General features: G+C 37.6%; 1 protein-coding gene across 1 annotated transcript in view; it reads left to right on the top strand.

Annotated features, from left to right (window-relative positions):
• The window catches only part of KCTD8 (potassium channel tetramerization domain containing 8), a 203,702-nt gene extending 187,789 nt beyond the window's left edge, over nucleotides 1-15,913 (top strand). Inside the window, exon 2 of the mRNA XM_038555972.1 lies at nucleotides 14,548-15,913. Coding sequence (XP_038411900.1) covers nucleotides 14,548-15,008 — 461 coding nt within the window. The 3' untranslated portion in view covers nucleotides 15,009-15,913. The remainder of the gene's footprint in view (nucleotides 1-14,547) is intronic.
• Nucleotides 15,914-16,434: the final 521 nt, after the last annotated feature.

Genomic DNA, 16,434 nt, shown 5'->3' with positions numbered 1-16,434 from the left:
TTGGCAAATTCTTTCAGTGAGGCTCTTTGGATGATCAAATGTTTGACTGTCGCCTACATTTGAAAGCCAAAATAACAGAATAAGTCTCTAAATTAAAAATACTTATTTTTTTTCTAAAACCTAAATGAAGGTTTTGACTCAGTCTTCTAGAAAACAAGAGTAGTCAGTGAAATTTTCAAGCTGAAACTTTTCCTTATCTTTTGTCTGTAGGATGCTTTATTTTCTTCTGGAAGTTTTTAAAATTCTCTGTTTACCTTGAAAATAAATTCCTTCATAGTTCACTGAGACGCATTTATAAAGGTATGACTTTTTTTTTTTTACATTGCTTGAAACTCAGTGACACTTTCAATCTGAAAAATATGCTTATTATAGACAAGGGACACCTTCTATAATGTATTTTGTTATTATTGCCACTGCTTTCACTCTGATCTTTTTTTTTAAAGAATCCCTATTATTTAGATATGGACATGCTGGATTGATTTTTTTTTTAGAGAAAGAGAGACAGACAGTGGGAGGTGTGCACGAAGGGGCATAAGGAAAAGGAGAGAGGGAATCTTAAGCAGGCTCCAAGCCTAGGGCAGAGCCTGACGCGGGGCTTGATTTCACGGCCCTGACATCAAGATTTGAGCCAAAATCAAGAGTCAGATGCTTGACCAGCTGAGCCACCCAGGCTCCCTGGATTGATTCTTCTTATTCTCTATGTATGCGTCATTTTGCCACAAATTCTAAGAAATTACCATGACATTTTATACAAGACTATTAATTTTATTTTTAACCATGTTCTTCTGTGGTTCATTTTGTCACATTCTACTTTGATAATAAAATATTTGGTTTCCCCCCAAAAATGTATTTTCTTAGTTGTCAACGCTTAAAAGACTTGCTATCCTATTTCTTTCGGAGGATTCGGAATAGAATTTTTAAAATTTTCTTCTGTTCTCTGATCTTTTTGTTCCAGGCAAGATATTTTTGTTTTTTATCCAAGTCCCTGTCTTTAATGCTCTTATTTATGTAATAGACCTATTTTTTGCTTTGTTTTCTGTTGTATTGATGAATGAATGTCTAAGTTACATAGTATGGGTAGATGGCATAGGCTTAGCCCAGCAGATTTTCAAGTATCTTTCTCCAATAGAATATTGTAGTGCCTAGACTTTGCCTTACTGGGGAGAGGGGGTAGTATGTCTTGACTGGACAACCTTATTTTAGAATGCAATGAAGTTTAACTGGTATATCGACTGAGCCCATCCCAACTACATATACACATTACCCACCTCTTGCTTGCAGTCAAATCAAGGAGAGGCTTTTGTTTTGGTATATCTTTTACTGGGTATATCACCTTTCTCTTTACACACCTTTCCTTCCACCGCCTCACCTGTATTAGACATCAGAATTGCCTCAAAGCTCTTCTCCTTCATCCATTGAAGGGATTATCCCCAGAGAAGTCGTTGATTCTCTTTAGAGAACAATTGGATTTTTGTCCTGGGATCAGTGCTTCTTCTGCCTTCTACTTAGTGAAATGGACCAGCCCAGCCATGTAAACAAGGCCCAGGTCTTCTGATAACTGACCTAAGATTTCTTTAATTAGTTTACTCTGGGCTTGCGTTCTACTAAATTCTTCTTCTTTTTTTTTTCCCCCTGTGAGTGTGTCAAGCTAATATTTTCTCTACTCATCTTTATTTTTTTTAAAGATTTTATTTATTTATTCATGAGAGACATAGAGAGAGAGATAAAGAGAGAGAGAGAGAAGCAGGCTCCATCCAGGGAGCCTGACGCAGGACTCAATCCTGGGACTCCAGGATCATGCCCTGGGCTGAAGGCAGGCACTAACTAAACTGCTGATCCACCCAGGGATCCCCTCTACTCATCTTTAGACTGATCTCATCTGCTGTCACCCAGTATTTTTTTGTTCGGTTCATGACGGTCTTCTTGTTTTCTAGCACTGTCAAGGATTTAGCCCATTTGTTCTCTCTCTTCCCCATTTCCTGGCCATAACATATTAAAAAGGTTTGTAAGAGATTAAGCAATTTAAAAAAATGGCCTGCTATCTTCATTCAATCTCCTCCATTTCTTTTTCTGGTCCTTCTAGACCATACTACACTAGGGTGGAATATGTTCTGTAGTCTCTATGACATCAAGCATGAGGCCATATTCCCTAATGATTTCCAACAAATACATAGTACTAATAAAAGTGCGGCGGGTTTAATTCACTTTTCCTTATAATTATTTTGTTTTATAGAATGCCCTGTGCTAAAGGGTAATATTTTTAATAAAATTTGTATTACCAAAAATTGAATCACAAAACAACCTTTTTGCTCTTAATAAAATACTTAAGTTTAGATTAATTTGGACTCATAATAAGGATTTTTATTATAAAGTTTTACTAGTTATATGTGTATTTCTGCTATTACACACAAAAAAGGATAGATTACAATGGAATATTACTCAGCCATCAGAAAGAATGAATATGTACCATTTACATCGACATGAATGGAGCTGGAAGGTATCATGCTGAGTGAAAAGTCAATCGGAGAAAGACAGTTATCATATGGTTTCACTCGAATGTGGAATATAAGAAATAGTGAAAGGGACCATAAAGGAAGGGGGGAAACTGAGTGGCAAAAAATTAAAGAAGACAAATCATGAGAGACTCCTAACCCTGGGAAACAAACAGAGGGTTGTGGATGGAGAGGTGGGTGCGGGGAGGGGGTCCCTGGGTGACGGACATTAAGGAAGGCAGGTGAAGAAGTGAGCCCTGGGAGTTATACTCTATATCGGCAAACTGGATTTAAATAAAATTTTAAAAAACGGACAAATTAGGAGAAGAAATTCAATAAAAACAAACATTAATAATTCTCATTTGCTCCTTGATCCACACACTCAGAATCTTCTCAATCTTCCATATAATCTTTTTGACCTTGACCTTGCAGTTCTACTTGTAAAATCGTTCACAGCACATTAAAGACAAATGGAGCAGCCAGCCATTCAAACAAAGGAGCTGGGAATCTTTAATCTTTGGTTAAACATATTCTTTTTGTACTTCTCTAATGCTGATATATAGTCACTGTTGTGTTAAAATCAATCATAATGTAACTCATAATTCCCAATTGGTTAGCGATCTTTATTTACATTTCTTGTAATTGAATAAAAGTAGTCCTAGCTTAGTTCTTTGTTATGGAAAAATTTGCCCTGAAAAGAATGCATATATTTGAATTTTCATCCATACTCTGCATAATTTGTTTAAATAAGTTTTCATGTAGTAAGCAAATAGTGACCACCCCAGATCGTTTTTCACTGAACTACACAAAGTCAAAGCAGAATGTTCATTTCCATGAATGTTACGTTTTCGGAGCTTCATGGAGAGTTGTTTAATGCATCCTACTGGGTGCATACACTGTAGTAATGCTTCATATATTAAAAAATTTCTACCTTCAAGCTTTTAATGCATGACTATTAATGCATCTTGTAATTAAACATGGTTCTCCAAAAGTATTCCCAGTGCAAACTTCTTCCTTTCCATAGCCATTTTGACTGTTCCACACTGAAGGTATCGCCAGTACATCTTTTTTCTCTGGTAATGGTTTCCATTAGCATCATTCACAATCTTTTACTTTTAATCTGTAAGGCTTTAATGTCAGAAAGGGAGATTGATGTTACCGCTGCTGTTGAAATATTAGGTTTAGACTAAGTGCACTGTAAAGTGACATGAGAAGTTCAAGGTGTCTCAGTCCTAACAGAATCCACTCATTATTTAATTAGGCTCTGAAAGCTCTTAGCAGAAATTTCTGGCCTTATGTGAAAAACCTTTCAAGAGGTGCACATCACTGAAAGCTTCAGTTGTAAGGGTGCCTTATCGTACAAATATAGTTCTGATATTTTGGAAATTATGATATCTGACAGCCACGAGTCTTCAGATAATTCCCTCATCCCCTCTGGTTTTTCTCTGCTATAATTCTACATCTATTTATCTGTTTTCCTGATTATTTCCACCCTGTAAATGTTACAGTGGAATTCACATCATAAAAACATAGTTTCTTTAAACCATATTTGCTTCTTGACCCGTGTTTATCAAATTAATGTAAAAATTTTTAAGTGGTCTAAATCCACAAAAAATATGCTTTTCAGAGCATATGGCAACATAAACATTTGCTTTAAGGTGGAAAAATCTTAAGTTTGATAGAGTTTTATGGTTAAGGTGTGCTGGTCCCAATAATGGTCACAAGGAACTGAGTTAGAAGGCACAGTCTGCATTTTCATACATTTAGCCTTTTTAACTTATTTCCTGTTAAAATAACTAGACATAATATTATAGTATTGTAAATGATCGAAAGAAATTCTGACACTTGGTCCAGTCAGGCACTTCGATCCCCAATTTTTGTACAGCTGTGTGTCACAGTTCAATCCCATCAGATGAGGAGGACTTGAAGCTCATATAAGTGGTTCTAGTTTTAGTTGGGACTAAACACCATTTTTAGATTCTTGAAGTGGTGTTTCTCAGAGCTTAACTCGGTGTAAGCTCTGAAGCCTGGCAGATGAACCTCTGAATCCCGCCTCTGCCGTTTCCAAATGGGACCCGTCAAATCACGTAACCTCTCTAAGCCTTGGTTTCCTCATGAGTAAACAAGGCGCGATAGGCCCTGACTTTATAGTTATTGTGAGATGTAACCGAGATGGTAGGTATTTGCCTTTAGCGTGGTGCCTGGCCCCTAGTCGGTGTTCAGTAGATGTTTAATGTCACTCTGCTCCTGTACTCACTTGAGTAGCTATGAACGGAGAGAAACGATCCTGGTTGCATAACTAAGTTTGTTTCTAAGCCCATTGTGTCCTTAACTAATGGCTACACAGGAAGAGATGACACACACATGTTGCCATGGGATGGTATGAAACACTTGCTACGACACATCTTGGTGTCTGCATTTGACCATACTTCCATACTACAGTGTGTGTATTGTTGGCTTTGTGTGTGTGTGTGTGTGTGTGTCTGTTTTCCTTGCACCTTTATTTACTTCTTAAAACAGATCTTTTGTCCCAGGTCACAGGAATGGATGAGAAACTCAGTGTAGAGCAATAATAGCATTTTATCCACTCTGGTCACAGGTTCTAAGGTAAGGATGGGGGCCTGTGGACCTGCTAAGTAGAGTAAAAGTAAATCCCTGAGATTTCTTAAATTGTATATATTACTGTTACAGTGATTTGCTCATAAATACACCGATTATATTTTTTCTGCTTAATATAAATTTCCCCAGATTTTCTGATCAATAACTTGAAATGTGCATTAAAAATTTAACTTTATTTTTTTATTTTTATTTTATTTTATTAAAAAAGTTTTTTTAATTAGAGGTCAATTTGCCAACATATAGCATAACACCCAGTGCTCATCCGCCCAGTGCCCCCCTCAGTGCCCATCATCCAGTCACCCTAACCCTCCACCCACCTCTCTTTCTACTACCCTTTGCTCATTTCTCAGAGTTAAAAAAAATTAACTTTATGCATTTAGCATTAGGTGTTAGAACTCTCCAATGACAATACAGTCAACATGTCACCCAACTTGCTTCAGAAGAGAGGCTTCAGTTACATTTCAAAGTTATACGCATCTAATAAAATATCTAAACAGGTGTATACAAATGATTTTTCTGAAAAGATAGATATTTTATTTGGTCTAAAATACTCGTTTAACAGGTGGAGCTGGCCAGAGGGATTGTGGAGTCAGACACCCAAACTCTGCTGAAACTCCTTTTCTGCTCTTACTTTCTTCTACTGTACCTGCTGCTGGGGGACTTGGTCATTGGCAGTCACATCTGAGAACTTTTGGGCCAGACATGTAAAGACCTGCTTTTTCTGTCCCATCATCAATAGTTTAGTGTTCCAGGGATTACCCTGTTATTAATCGACTCAGATTACTTGTCTCCCAACCCTCATCCTTGCTTTAGATTATGGGGCTGGGTTGGTGAGGTATTAGGATCGACTAGTCTAGGTTATAAATCCATCCCATCGCCTGGGCTGTGGGGTCTGTTACATAAGATGATGGACAGGAGCACCAAAGATATTCTCAGACATACACACACACACACACCCAATAAAGAATTTACTCCATTTATGTAAGTATGCTATCAAAAATCAACCTATAATTTGAAGACAAGAATCCATGTGATATTTAGGATAATATCAATATTTCCAGTTTGGCTTGGATAAGAGAGTGGAAGTAATAGAAAACGAGTTTTGGAGTTTAAATTGGGACTGCACCTTAGTAAGTCTTGTTTACAGGTCTAGAAGATTTGGCTCTGTTGCTGAAAGCCTTGGATATTTTCTGAGAACACGTACTATAATGAGAGCTATATTTCAGTGCCCTGTAGCTGGGATTTTAGTTTGGATAGTAGGTGGTAGCTAATAGAGATGAAAAGATCTCTAGAATTTCAGTAGATTCAGGAAGAGGTGAGAAGGTTATTACGATAGGTTCAATATGAGTTAATGAGAATCATAAGCTGGGGAGAAGACTGAAATGAGGGGTGAGGGAGACGTCATCAAAGTATGCGCAACGGGATTAGGTGGCTGTCACCTGAGCAGGGAATCAATCGGGGACAGGAATAGAAATAATGAAGACTAAGACTGCAAACCCAGCTGATTATGAAGATTGTGGTGCTTTTATGAAAAAGAAAAATTGTAAAACATCGCAGGAGGAGCTGATTTACAGGGGAAAAAATAATGAGCTCTTTTTTTTTTGGCATATGGTATTTGAAGTTTAGGAAATGTCCAGAAGGCAGTAAATTCAAGGTGCTAGAACTTCACAGAACTATCAGTTGCTAGACTTGCATGTGCAATCAATTATGGATGAGAGACAGTCCTATGATTACATGTATATGTGTGTGTGTACAGACACACGCACGTACACACATGTGTGTATATATATACACTGTGAATATGTGTGTGTATAGTATGTGCGTGAGGGCAGGGGGGTGTAAGTATGCATGTGTCTAGAAAGAGACAGAAAATAATCTTTTGTGGGAATGTTACTGTGTAGAGTGAATTGGGATGTGACATTAGGAGACTATAGACCTCATTCCTGCAAATAATGGTTAATTTTTATAATTAGGGGAAACAGACTAGAAATGATAACTGTTTTCTAAAATCTTAGAGGCTGTTAGTTGGAAGAGAAATAGGATGACAATCTGGCAGAGACTGCAAGAGATGAGATTTTAATAGAGGAACTAGGATCCTGTAATTCAGATCCAACAACCTCCAGTTGTTAAGGATGATATTTTCACTCATATAAGGACCATGACTTAACATCTACCGAGGGCCAGACGTGCGACTAAATCAACTTGTATTAGTTTCCAGTGGTTGCTGTAACAAATTACCATGTTAATAATGGAGGTTCTTTTTGGCGGGGGTGGGGGGGGTTGAGGGAGGTTCATTTCTTTTTTAAACAGAGAAATGATGAATGTGCCCCAGAAACCTAGCTCCCATGAGTGAAATGTGGAGGTCGGTTTCAAATGTAGACCTGCTACAGGGTGTCTGTGACTATTTTGCATGTGATCAAGCTTCTGAAGGGACAAGGACCACGTGATACCTTTTCTACTAGAAATATTTAGGTGCAGCAATCCAGTACCATCACGGATGTGACCTAGAGTTCTTCCACAGAGCGAAGAAAATAGGTTTTCCTTGTTATTTATGGTTCGCAAATACCTTTTACTTCTCTTTAAAAGAATAACTCGAAAGGAATAATATAGGGACCTTCCCAAAGGAATATTTAGAGTAACTAGAGAGACTGTAAGCCCCTTCTTATCCTCACTGGCAAGGCTTATCTTCTCCTATGTTTTTTGCTTGTTCTTGTTACAGCTTGTAAGCTTAATTAAACTCGGCTTTATCTTTTTTTTTTAGTTAAAACAAAACAAAAAGAAATTCTGTGGGAATAAAATAATTCCCGATGGGCTTAGACATTTTTTGGTAGGTCATACTAATTTCATTTAATTCAGTTCAACAAAGAGTTGCTGAATCGGTATGAGCCCCGGTCATGGGGGTGGTGCTTCAGGGAATAGCAAAGATACAAAAGAAAAACAATCTCTGTACCCTAGTGACTGACCAGTAGGTCGACGTGTGCTTGTGCGTACAGAACAAAGGGATGAAAGTTAAAACTAGTATAGAAATGACTATTATTTAAGATAAAATAGGCTCCATACTTTGAAATGGATTCAAACAAACTGTGATGGGTCATTAAGAGAGCAGGGAGGTTCTATGGAAGGCTTTATGCTGAAAACACCCTTTGACATAGGCTTTGGAGGGTATGGAGCGAGGAAGGAATACAGTCCATGGGGAGGAAAATAGGCAGAGATTAAGTAAGGCATTTACCGGAAACAGCAAGTATACTTGGGCTGTTATATGGGAACCACTACAGAATGGCCTGACATCATCATTGGGGTCACGCTGAGGACAACCCTTAATGCCAAAATGTGATATTCACATTCCATTTCATTCTTCCTGTTTGGAAGGTTTTTGTACAAGTGAGATACTCGATGGATTTAGACTGCAGGAATATTTATTTAGCAACATTGCAAAAATAGCTTGAAGTGGGACCAAAGTGCAGTCACAGAACTGGTTAAGAGTCACAGTAAGAGGTAATGAGAAACCTGTTATAAGTGGTGGAAATGGGAACAGAAAGGAAGGGATTGATTTAAGAGCCCCAGTAAGGTAGCATTAACAAGACCTGGAAGTAATTGGAAATAAAAAATGATTCCATTGGGTGGCCAAAGGTGACCTTGGAGAAATAACTACTAGGAAGACACAGATGTATAAAATGGAAAGAAGGCCATAAGATTACTTTTGAACTTTTCAACTAAACATATATTTTCTCTGACGGTTTTTCCTAATGCTGCATTACATTTGCTTATTCACTTTATTAGTACATTTGGTTCAGTGACAACACAAATCAGCTCCTGAGCTGAGTGACACAAGGAAACCTAAGACACAGTCCCTGACCTCATGAAAACCATAACCATTCTGAGGAAGATAGGACACCAGATGGTGACTCTGGGACACTTATTTGTATGGGGATGATGAGAGCTTTCTTACCTCTCTGTGGTCATCTTGGTGAATATTTAGTGACATAGGAGGTCGTGAATGTTCATTCAGGAATGATTGATAGAGTAAGTAGTAGATACTACAGAAATTCAGAGGAGTAAAGATCATTTTTTAATTTGGTCAAGCAGTTACTCTGATTAAGCCTTCATGGTAGGGCTATAAAAGTATTCTCCACCTTCAATGCATTTACAGTTTAGGCCTGGAAGACAGACACACTGTAAATAAATAAGTGCAATCAAAAGTTAACAGATACAAGATGGATCCAAAAAATGGACTAGAGACCACAGCATGTTTATCTTTCCAAATTACAGTTCTTTTATTTTCTTTTTTATTGTCCTTCATTCATAGAAACAAGTAACTAATGATGGTAGAGACTATAGGAAACATAAAAAAGTGAATTCAATTTTTCTCATATAAAAATTCATCTTTATTCAAATATCTTTTTATTCTAAAATGAACTCATCTCCTTTATGATGACTTAAGTTTCAATTTTGGGTGAGAATTTAACTAATGATTTAAAAATTATGCCCATTCCTTATTATGCCATCAGAGTTCGCTCCAACCACAATTTACTCCTGCTCCTTCCTTCTTATCCAATTCGAACTTTACTTACAGGTGTGTTACTGTCACCCTAAGCCTGACCTCCTTGTGTGTATGCATGTGTGTCCTCTCGTAACTAACACTATGCCTGGTACACAGTAGGTGCTCAACAAATGTTTAGAAAATCAAATAGAGTTTTTTTTTTTCCCTTTTGACTCAACAGCTTAATACCTGGAGACATGTGGTGCTAATATTTAAGATGGATTGGTTCATTCTGTTCAAGTAGCACATAACCATTCACACACCATTGAATTTAGTGCTATTAAAGGGTAATTTCCCTTCTGGGAATTGTGCCTGTTGCAGATATATTTTACATATTCAGTCTCTTTTATCATCACTAGGCAGGTAAAGAGATTAAAATAAAAGTTTTTTTTTTCAAGTATACAGCTGTACACGTAGACTGCATTTGGAAATGCCTGTGTATCCCAAGAAAAAATATGGAATTACTCTTATTCAACATCCTTACACCCAGACCGACCCAGAAGTCACCTTTCTTCTTTAAAGATGAAAATACTAACATTTGATGTCTGTACTGCAATAGCCACTCAAATGAAATAGTAAAGCTCTAATTTCCTCCTTTTTGTATCAGTGTAATACAACTCAATGGAATTAATTGAAAGCCCTGTTTTGACCGATTTTACAGTTTGGCCCATCATGATACTTTCAATTTGTTTCATTTTGTTTAGTGTCATGTTTTTACTATTGCCTTTAGTTCACACATTTTAATAGCTTGGAAGAGAGCTTTTGTGTTTTATTTCCTCAAATAAGTTCCTTCTAGGGCATGAAAACTTAACACTTCGTAGCCTCTCAAATCTATTGTAGAGAACTTCATGGCAAATTGCTTCAACATATAGTCTCTCCCTTCTCATTACACCTCTGTGACTACGTATTACTATTCTTATTTGATTTTTACTAAAAACCTAAGGCCTAAAGAAGCCAAGAGACACCTGGAACTCACGTGTCCCGTAGGTACCTTGAGTAGAGCCAGAGTGGAAGTATTTGGGTTCTTCCAAGAGTTCTCTCAATCTTCAGATAAATAAATCGGCCACATATGACCAAATAGCACTGGATATTTATGCTGAGTAATAATAGCTAACATTGTGAGCATTTACACACTCCTAAGTGTTCTAGATGCATTAGCTCATTTAATCCTTACCGGGATTCTGTAGAAAGAGAGGCACAAAGAAACTCTCCCAAGGAAAAGACCCCTAGTAAGTTGTTGAGCGAGAGGATGCAAGCCCGGCCAGGCTGCACTGTGTCGCCTTAAATGTCACTCTCATTGCTTGTGCTTCCATGACAGGAACAGGTTTAATGAAACAAACGTAAACTGATAATGCCTTCTAACCTACATTTCCTATCAGGAAGCTTCGAGAAAGTTATCCTTGAGCCCTGTAATTCTTTGAAGTACTTTGATGGCAATTGAATTTGTTTCCACACTCTAAGAAGTAATTTTTAATAATGGTCCCTCTTTAATGTTTTATATTTAATATCTGATTAGAATTTTACTGCCTGGAAAATTTCTTCCTAGTCATTGCATAAGTTAGTGTTACTGAACTTGGTAACATAAATGTTGGCCAACCCCACCAAAAAAAGACCAAATTTTAGAGAGGTCACATGATGAGCACAAAGTGCTTTGTTAAAGTGGCTTAGCCAAGCTCAAACCCAGATCTTCCAAGGCCATTCCCATATTGAATAAAGATGTGAGCATAATAAATGAGCATAGTGTGTGTGTGTGTGCATGTTGTATACTGACTGTTCCTTAAAAAAGTAATAACCTGGGGAGAGGCATGACCTAGTTAGCTGGTCTTCAAGTCTCCTAGGCTAGGCTGTCATTCCCTTGAAATATGATCAACTCCTAGATGAAAGTCCTCGTCTATCTAATGACAAATAGCCAAATGAAAAGATTTAATTGTCCAAATACTTTTTGGAAAGTTTCTAGGTGTACATATGTATTGGGTATTTTAAAATAATTAATTCCTTTTAAAAGTTAACTCTTGAATAAGTAACAGATTTGCTTATTCATTGATTCATTGCTTATTCTAATAATTACTGGTGAGCTTATTTACGTGATGGAAAAAAGCCCAGCTGGTAAGACCACCAAATCACATTTTGTTTTCTTTTCTTAAACTCAATCTGATTCATGCTGTAACTCACAGGGCAAAATGCTTCTAGGAAGAGCATGTAGGTGTATGTATTTTATTCTATTACTAGCTGAAGAGACACACAGAAGTTTCTGACACACAAGCTGTGCCCGTATTTGCTTAACGCTATTTAAATTATTTTTCATCTTGTGCTCAGGGCATTTCATGTGGCTTTGGATCATTGAATGGAATAATGTAAAATTAAAGTTTTAAATTATCCCTGGAAGCCTACAATTAGCAGACATCCTCAAGAAAACTAAGCAACTAGAGTAAATCATTATTTCCTCTGAAGTTATTTATTTTTCTTAAATTTCACATCGTAAAAAACCCATAAATCATTTTATTATTGTATCTTAGCCCCAATTTGAATGCACTAACTTATCAGTAATTATTTAAAGTATGCCTAATCAAATAGGAATAATAATACATAATATGTTATGCATTATTAAAAATTCTTAACATCAATCAAAAGGAGACTATTTGTTACTCCCAGTGATTTATACAGAGAATTATCATAGTATTCTGTGCATTCGAAAGTGTGGACAAAAAATTAAGTCAAGCAATTTCCTTGAAGTCATAGTATAAACATCTGAGCCTTTTTGGTGTGCTGATGAGAGCCCACCTTGCCTAACAATAGCTTATGAAATAGCAGGAGTGAAAAATAAAGGTGTAGGTTTGTTGTTTCTGGTTAATATCTATACCTATTCTAAGTTCTTAAAAATGTTCCTAAGATGGTAATAAATTCAGGTTCCCACTTCTTTTTTTTTTTTTCAGAGTTTAAAGTCTATACTGGGAGATACTGTACATTTTAAATAGTGTATAAAATATCATAAAAATAGCCTGTGAGCTTCACCAGAGCACCTACTATGAGCCTCCTCTAGATCCTAATATGGTACCTGACACTCGGTGACCTCAGCAGAACTCCGTTGGCCAAACCAATCAATGCCTTCTTCCAAGAAGTCTTCCTGGATGTTCTGTGTTATTGCACAGGAGCAATTCATTTCCAACACACGGATGTTACATTCTCCTGTAATGGGCAGTTTCTGCATGTGTGTGTGTTTATTGGGAGGACAGGAGGAAGCTTATTTCCATGAATAAATTGTGATGCCATTAGGCATAATGGTTACAACACATGGACTTTAGATAACTCTGTACCTTCCCTAGCACATATACTTGATAAGCATCTTTCTCCCAGTGAATAAAAACAGAATGAAGCATCTGCTTTCATAGTACCTAACACGTACCCCTTTTCTGTGATGTCTTCCATTTTGATGTTACTTTTCGGCCTTGGTGTCTCTATCAAATGCTCTATTCCCCTGCCTGTTAACTGAAAGAGATTTCTCATTACTCCATTATCCCTAAATATAAATTGGTTTCCCCAAGTATTTGCAGTTAATCATTTAGTCATTATAGGGAATGAAAACTATAGATTCTTCTGGAGGGATATCTGGTTAAAGTAATGTAGGAGATTGACAGAAAAGGAAAAAAAGCATTCATTTATATCCTATTTTGGAGTAGCCTCCTAGACATCATGCTAGCTTGAGGTCACACCCACAAAAAAGATTAGATAAATAGATGCTGCACCTCCTCCACCACCCTGAGCTCCACATAAACACACATACATGCAAACCCTTCAGCAAACTTAAAATCTCCCAGAGTTGGCCCTGAACATCTGCACATCAGAAAAAAAAAATCACAATGATACACTCAGTTGTTGATATTTACTATACTAGACCCTTTTGTACAGTATTTCATTTCATCTCAATCCCATGAGGTGAAGTGCTATTACCCCATTTTACAGATGAGAAAGTTGAGGCTTAGAGGAGCCATGCATGTTGCTCAAGGCCACTAGACTATTTGCCAGAGAGCTAGAACTTGATTCCAGATCACTAGGACTTGAAACCCATTTCCTTTTCAATATTGTTGCCCCTAAAATCTGATGCTATTCAAACACTGATCCTACAAGTAACACTGGAGAGGATGAGTAGCACCAGGGTGGGTCCATTAGTCAGGATCTCAGAAGACAGAGAAGGCACATCCAACTGAGTAGGTCGAGAAAAGGTAAACCGACGGTTTACAACCTAGTGGCAGTACCCTCGTGCCAGTTACAGTAGACATGGTTAAGGCCTGGAGGCCTGAGGGTGTGGGCCTCTGGAGTATGGAAAGAGAGGTAGCAAAGGGAGGGAGGTGGGAGGGGAGACGGAGGTGCCAGGCAAGGCTATACCTCTTGGTCCAGGAGTGCGGCCAGATACAGAGATCCTGGGGGTGGGCTGGGCTGGGGGCATGGTCTTGCCGGTCTTCATCATTGGCTGAATCCAACTGGAAGCCAGAAGACAAGGGAGCTTGAGGACTTACTTTGTGCCCATCAGCTGAGGACAGAGGAATGTTCAGAATGGATTTGGGTTAGGCAGCAAGGAGTGTTAGCAGTACATCTTCTCTGCTCCCCAAGTTATCGATGATCTATTAGGGAACAAATGCTCATTAAGAAAACCTCCTAAACTTGATCATACCCATAATTAATCGGTATGCTGAGTGTTTCAACGTGCGTTAATCGAGGTGGGTGTTGTATTTCATCCCCAAATATAAATAAACTATTGCAACATTCAACACTTTTTTTTTTGAAGATGAATGTTTTTGGTTTAAAATTTAAGAACGATAAAGCTTATTTAGTTTGACCTTCCTACTACTTATTAGTTGTTCTACTCAGTTTTCTTTTTCTCCTTTCTTTTCTTTTTAGGACCACCTCAGAAAATAGTGTCCCCCAAACAAGAACATGAAGATAGGAAACACGACAAAGTGACAGATAAAGGAAGTGAAAGTGGGACTTCCTGTAATGAGCTCTCCACTTCCAGCTGTGACAGCCACTCAGAGGCGAGCACTCCGCAGGACAACCCACCCAGTGCCCAGCAAGCCACAGCTCACCAACCCAACACCTTGACATTGGATCGCCCTTCCAAAAAAGCACCTGTGCAGTGGATGCCCCCGCCAGACAAACGCAGAAACAGTGAACTCTTTCAGACGCTCATCAGCAAGTCCCGGGAAACAAATCTATCCAAAAAGAAAGTCTGTGAGAAGCTTAGTGTGGAAGAAGAAATGAAAAAGTGTATTCAGGATTTTAAAAAAATCCACATTCCAGATTATTTCCCAGAGCGCAAACGCCAGTGGCAATCGGAACTGCTGCAGAAGTATGGGTTATAGTAATTGTCGCGTTCCTGCGGTATGTCGATGACATTCGATGTTTACTACAGTGTCACCACCTGACTATATCCTAACGGTGGTCAGTGTGATTCCTTGCTGCTCTTTCTTTTTGTGAACAGTGGATGTGGGACAGTATTTTCTTTCTCTCCTTTTTTTTTTTTTTTTTGGTTGTTGTTGTTGTTTTAGAAATATGATTTTGAAGGAGAAAAATAAGTGTTTAATCAAAATGGCATATCTGACTCAAACCATTTTTGCAAGAATGAAAGTAAAATGTGCATGATTAAGAAGCTTCAAATCTTGATTTTTGAACTGTGGTCAACTGGATATGTTTGTCATTTCGTGACTCACCAAAAACAAACCATCCTATCACTCCGACTAAAATGACAATATGGGTGAAGCAACATCAAGTAAAATGTTAGATGATGGTTTTGGGACCCCAGTCCAAAACTGTTTAAATGTTAATGCAATAAAACAAGTATTATTTTTGCATGAACACAATGTAACAAATAAATCACAAGACGTAGGGAAGATCTGTTTGTTGCTTGGGAAGAAAATATTACAAAAAATAAAAATAAAAAAATGTTTCAGGCAAAGCCTATAAATGTAAACTGTCTAGGAGGTTGATCTTATTTGTTCTGGATCTGTGATATTTTTGTGTATGTGTACGGTGTTCTGTATGTTAAGATGGTGTAAATATGCCTTATGCTGTTGTGTTATGGCGCTGACATTCATATTAATGCTAGTCATGATTATTTCTGTGAAATGAGTCCTTACATCAGGCTGTGAAAATTGGTATAATGATCCTCTGAAAGATCCTATTATCATGTTAATCAAAATAATCGAGGGAAGTGGTAAAGAGCTTTATGTATTTATTAAAAAAAGGAAAATATATTAGAATTCCTTGATTTCTGTCGACTCTTCTTTGAAAATGCTCAAGTGTCACGTTGTCTTCAAAGTCCCTTTAAAATTCCAAAAGCTGGAGAATGACATGTTCAACCGTGATGTTGAGTTGTTAGACTTTTCACATAATTCGAAATGGACATGGAGTCCGATCCAGATAGCCCTGGGATTGATTAATAAACCCATAACCCACAAGAGAAAAAGACTTCATCTGAGGATGCATCTGAGGATGCGCTGAAGTTTTATTTCAGCTGACAACCAGATTGAAAGCTTCTCCAAGAACAATTGGGGAGTTACCTCTTACAAATTAAGAGACAAAAAAAAAATGTCAAAAGCAAGCTGAAATGTTAGCCTGAGTGGCAAGAGATTTCTTCCTCGTTCCATATAGGAAAATGAGCTTTCTTACTGTAGGTCACGTAGTTTTTGCCTCACCATCTCTATGGAAAGAAATACATTAATATCACGAAATTGCACTCAAGAAGAGTCTGAGAGAGAAGGTAAAAATATCTTAAGAATGATAGAGATC

The sequence above is a fragment of the Canis lupus genome, chromosome 13 (genome assembly GCF_011100685.1).
Source record: "Canis lupus familiaris isolate Mischka breed German Shepherd chromosome 13, alternate assembly UU_Cfam_GSD_1.0, whole genome shotgun sequence".
Lineage (NCBI taxonomy): Eukaryota > Metazoa > Chordata > Mammalia > Carnivora > Canidae > Canis > Canis lupus.
Note: the sequence above shows the minus strand (reverse complement) of the source record. Positions and strands in the feature narration are given on the sequence as shown.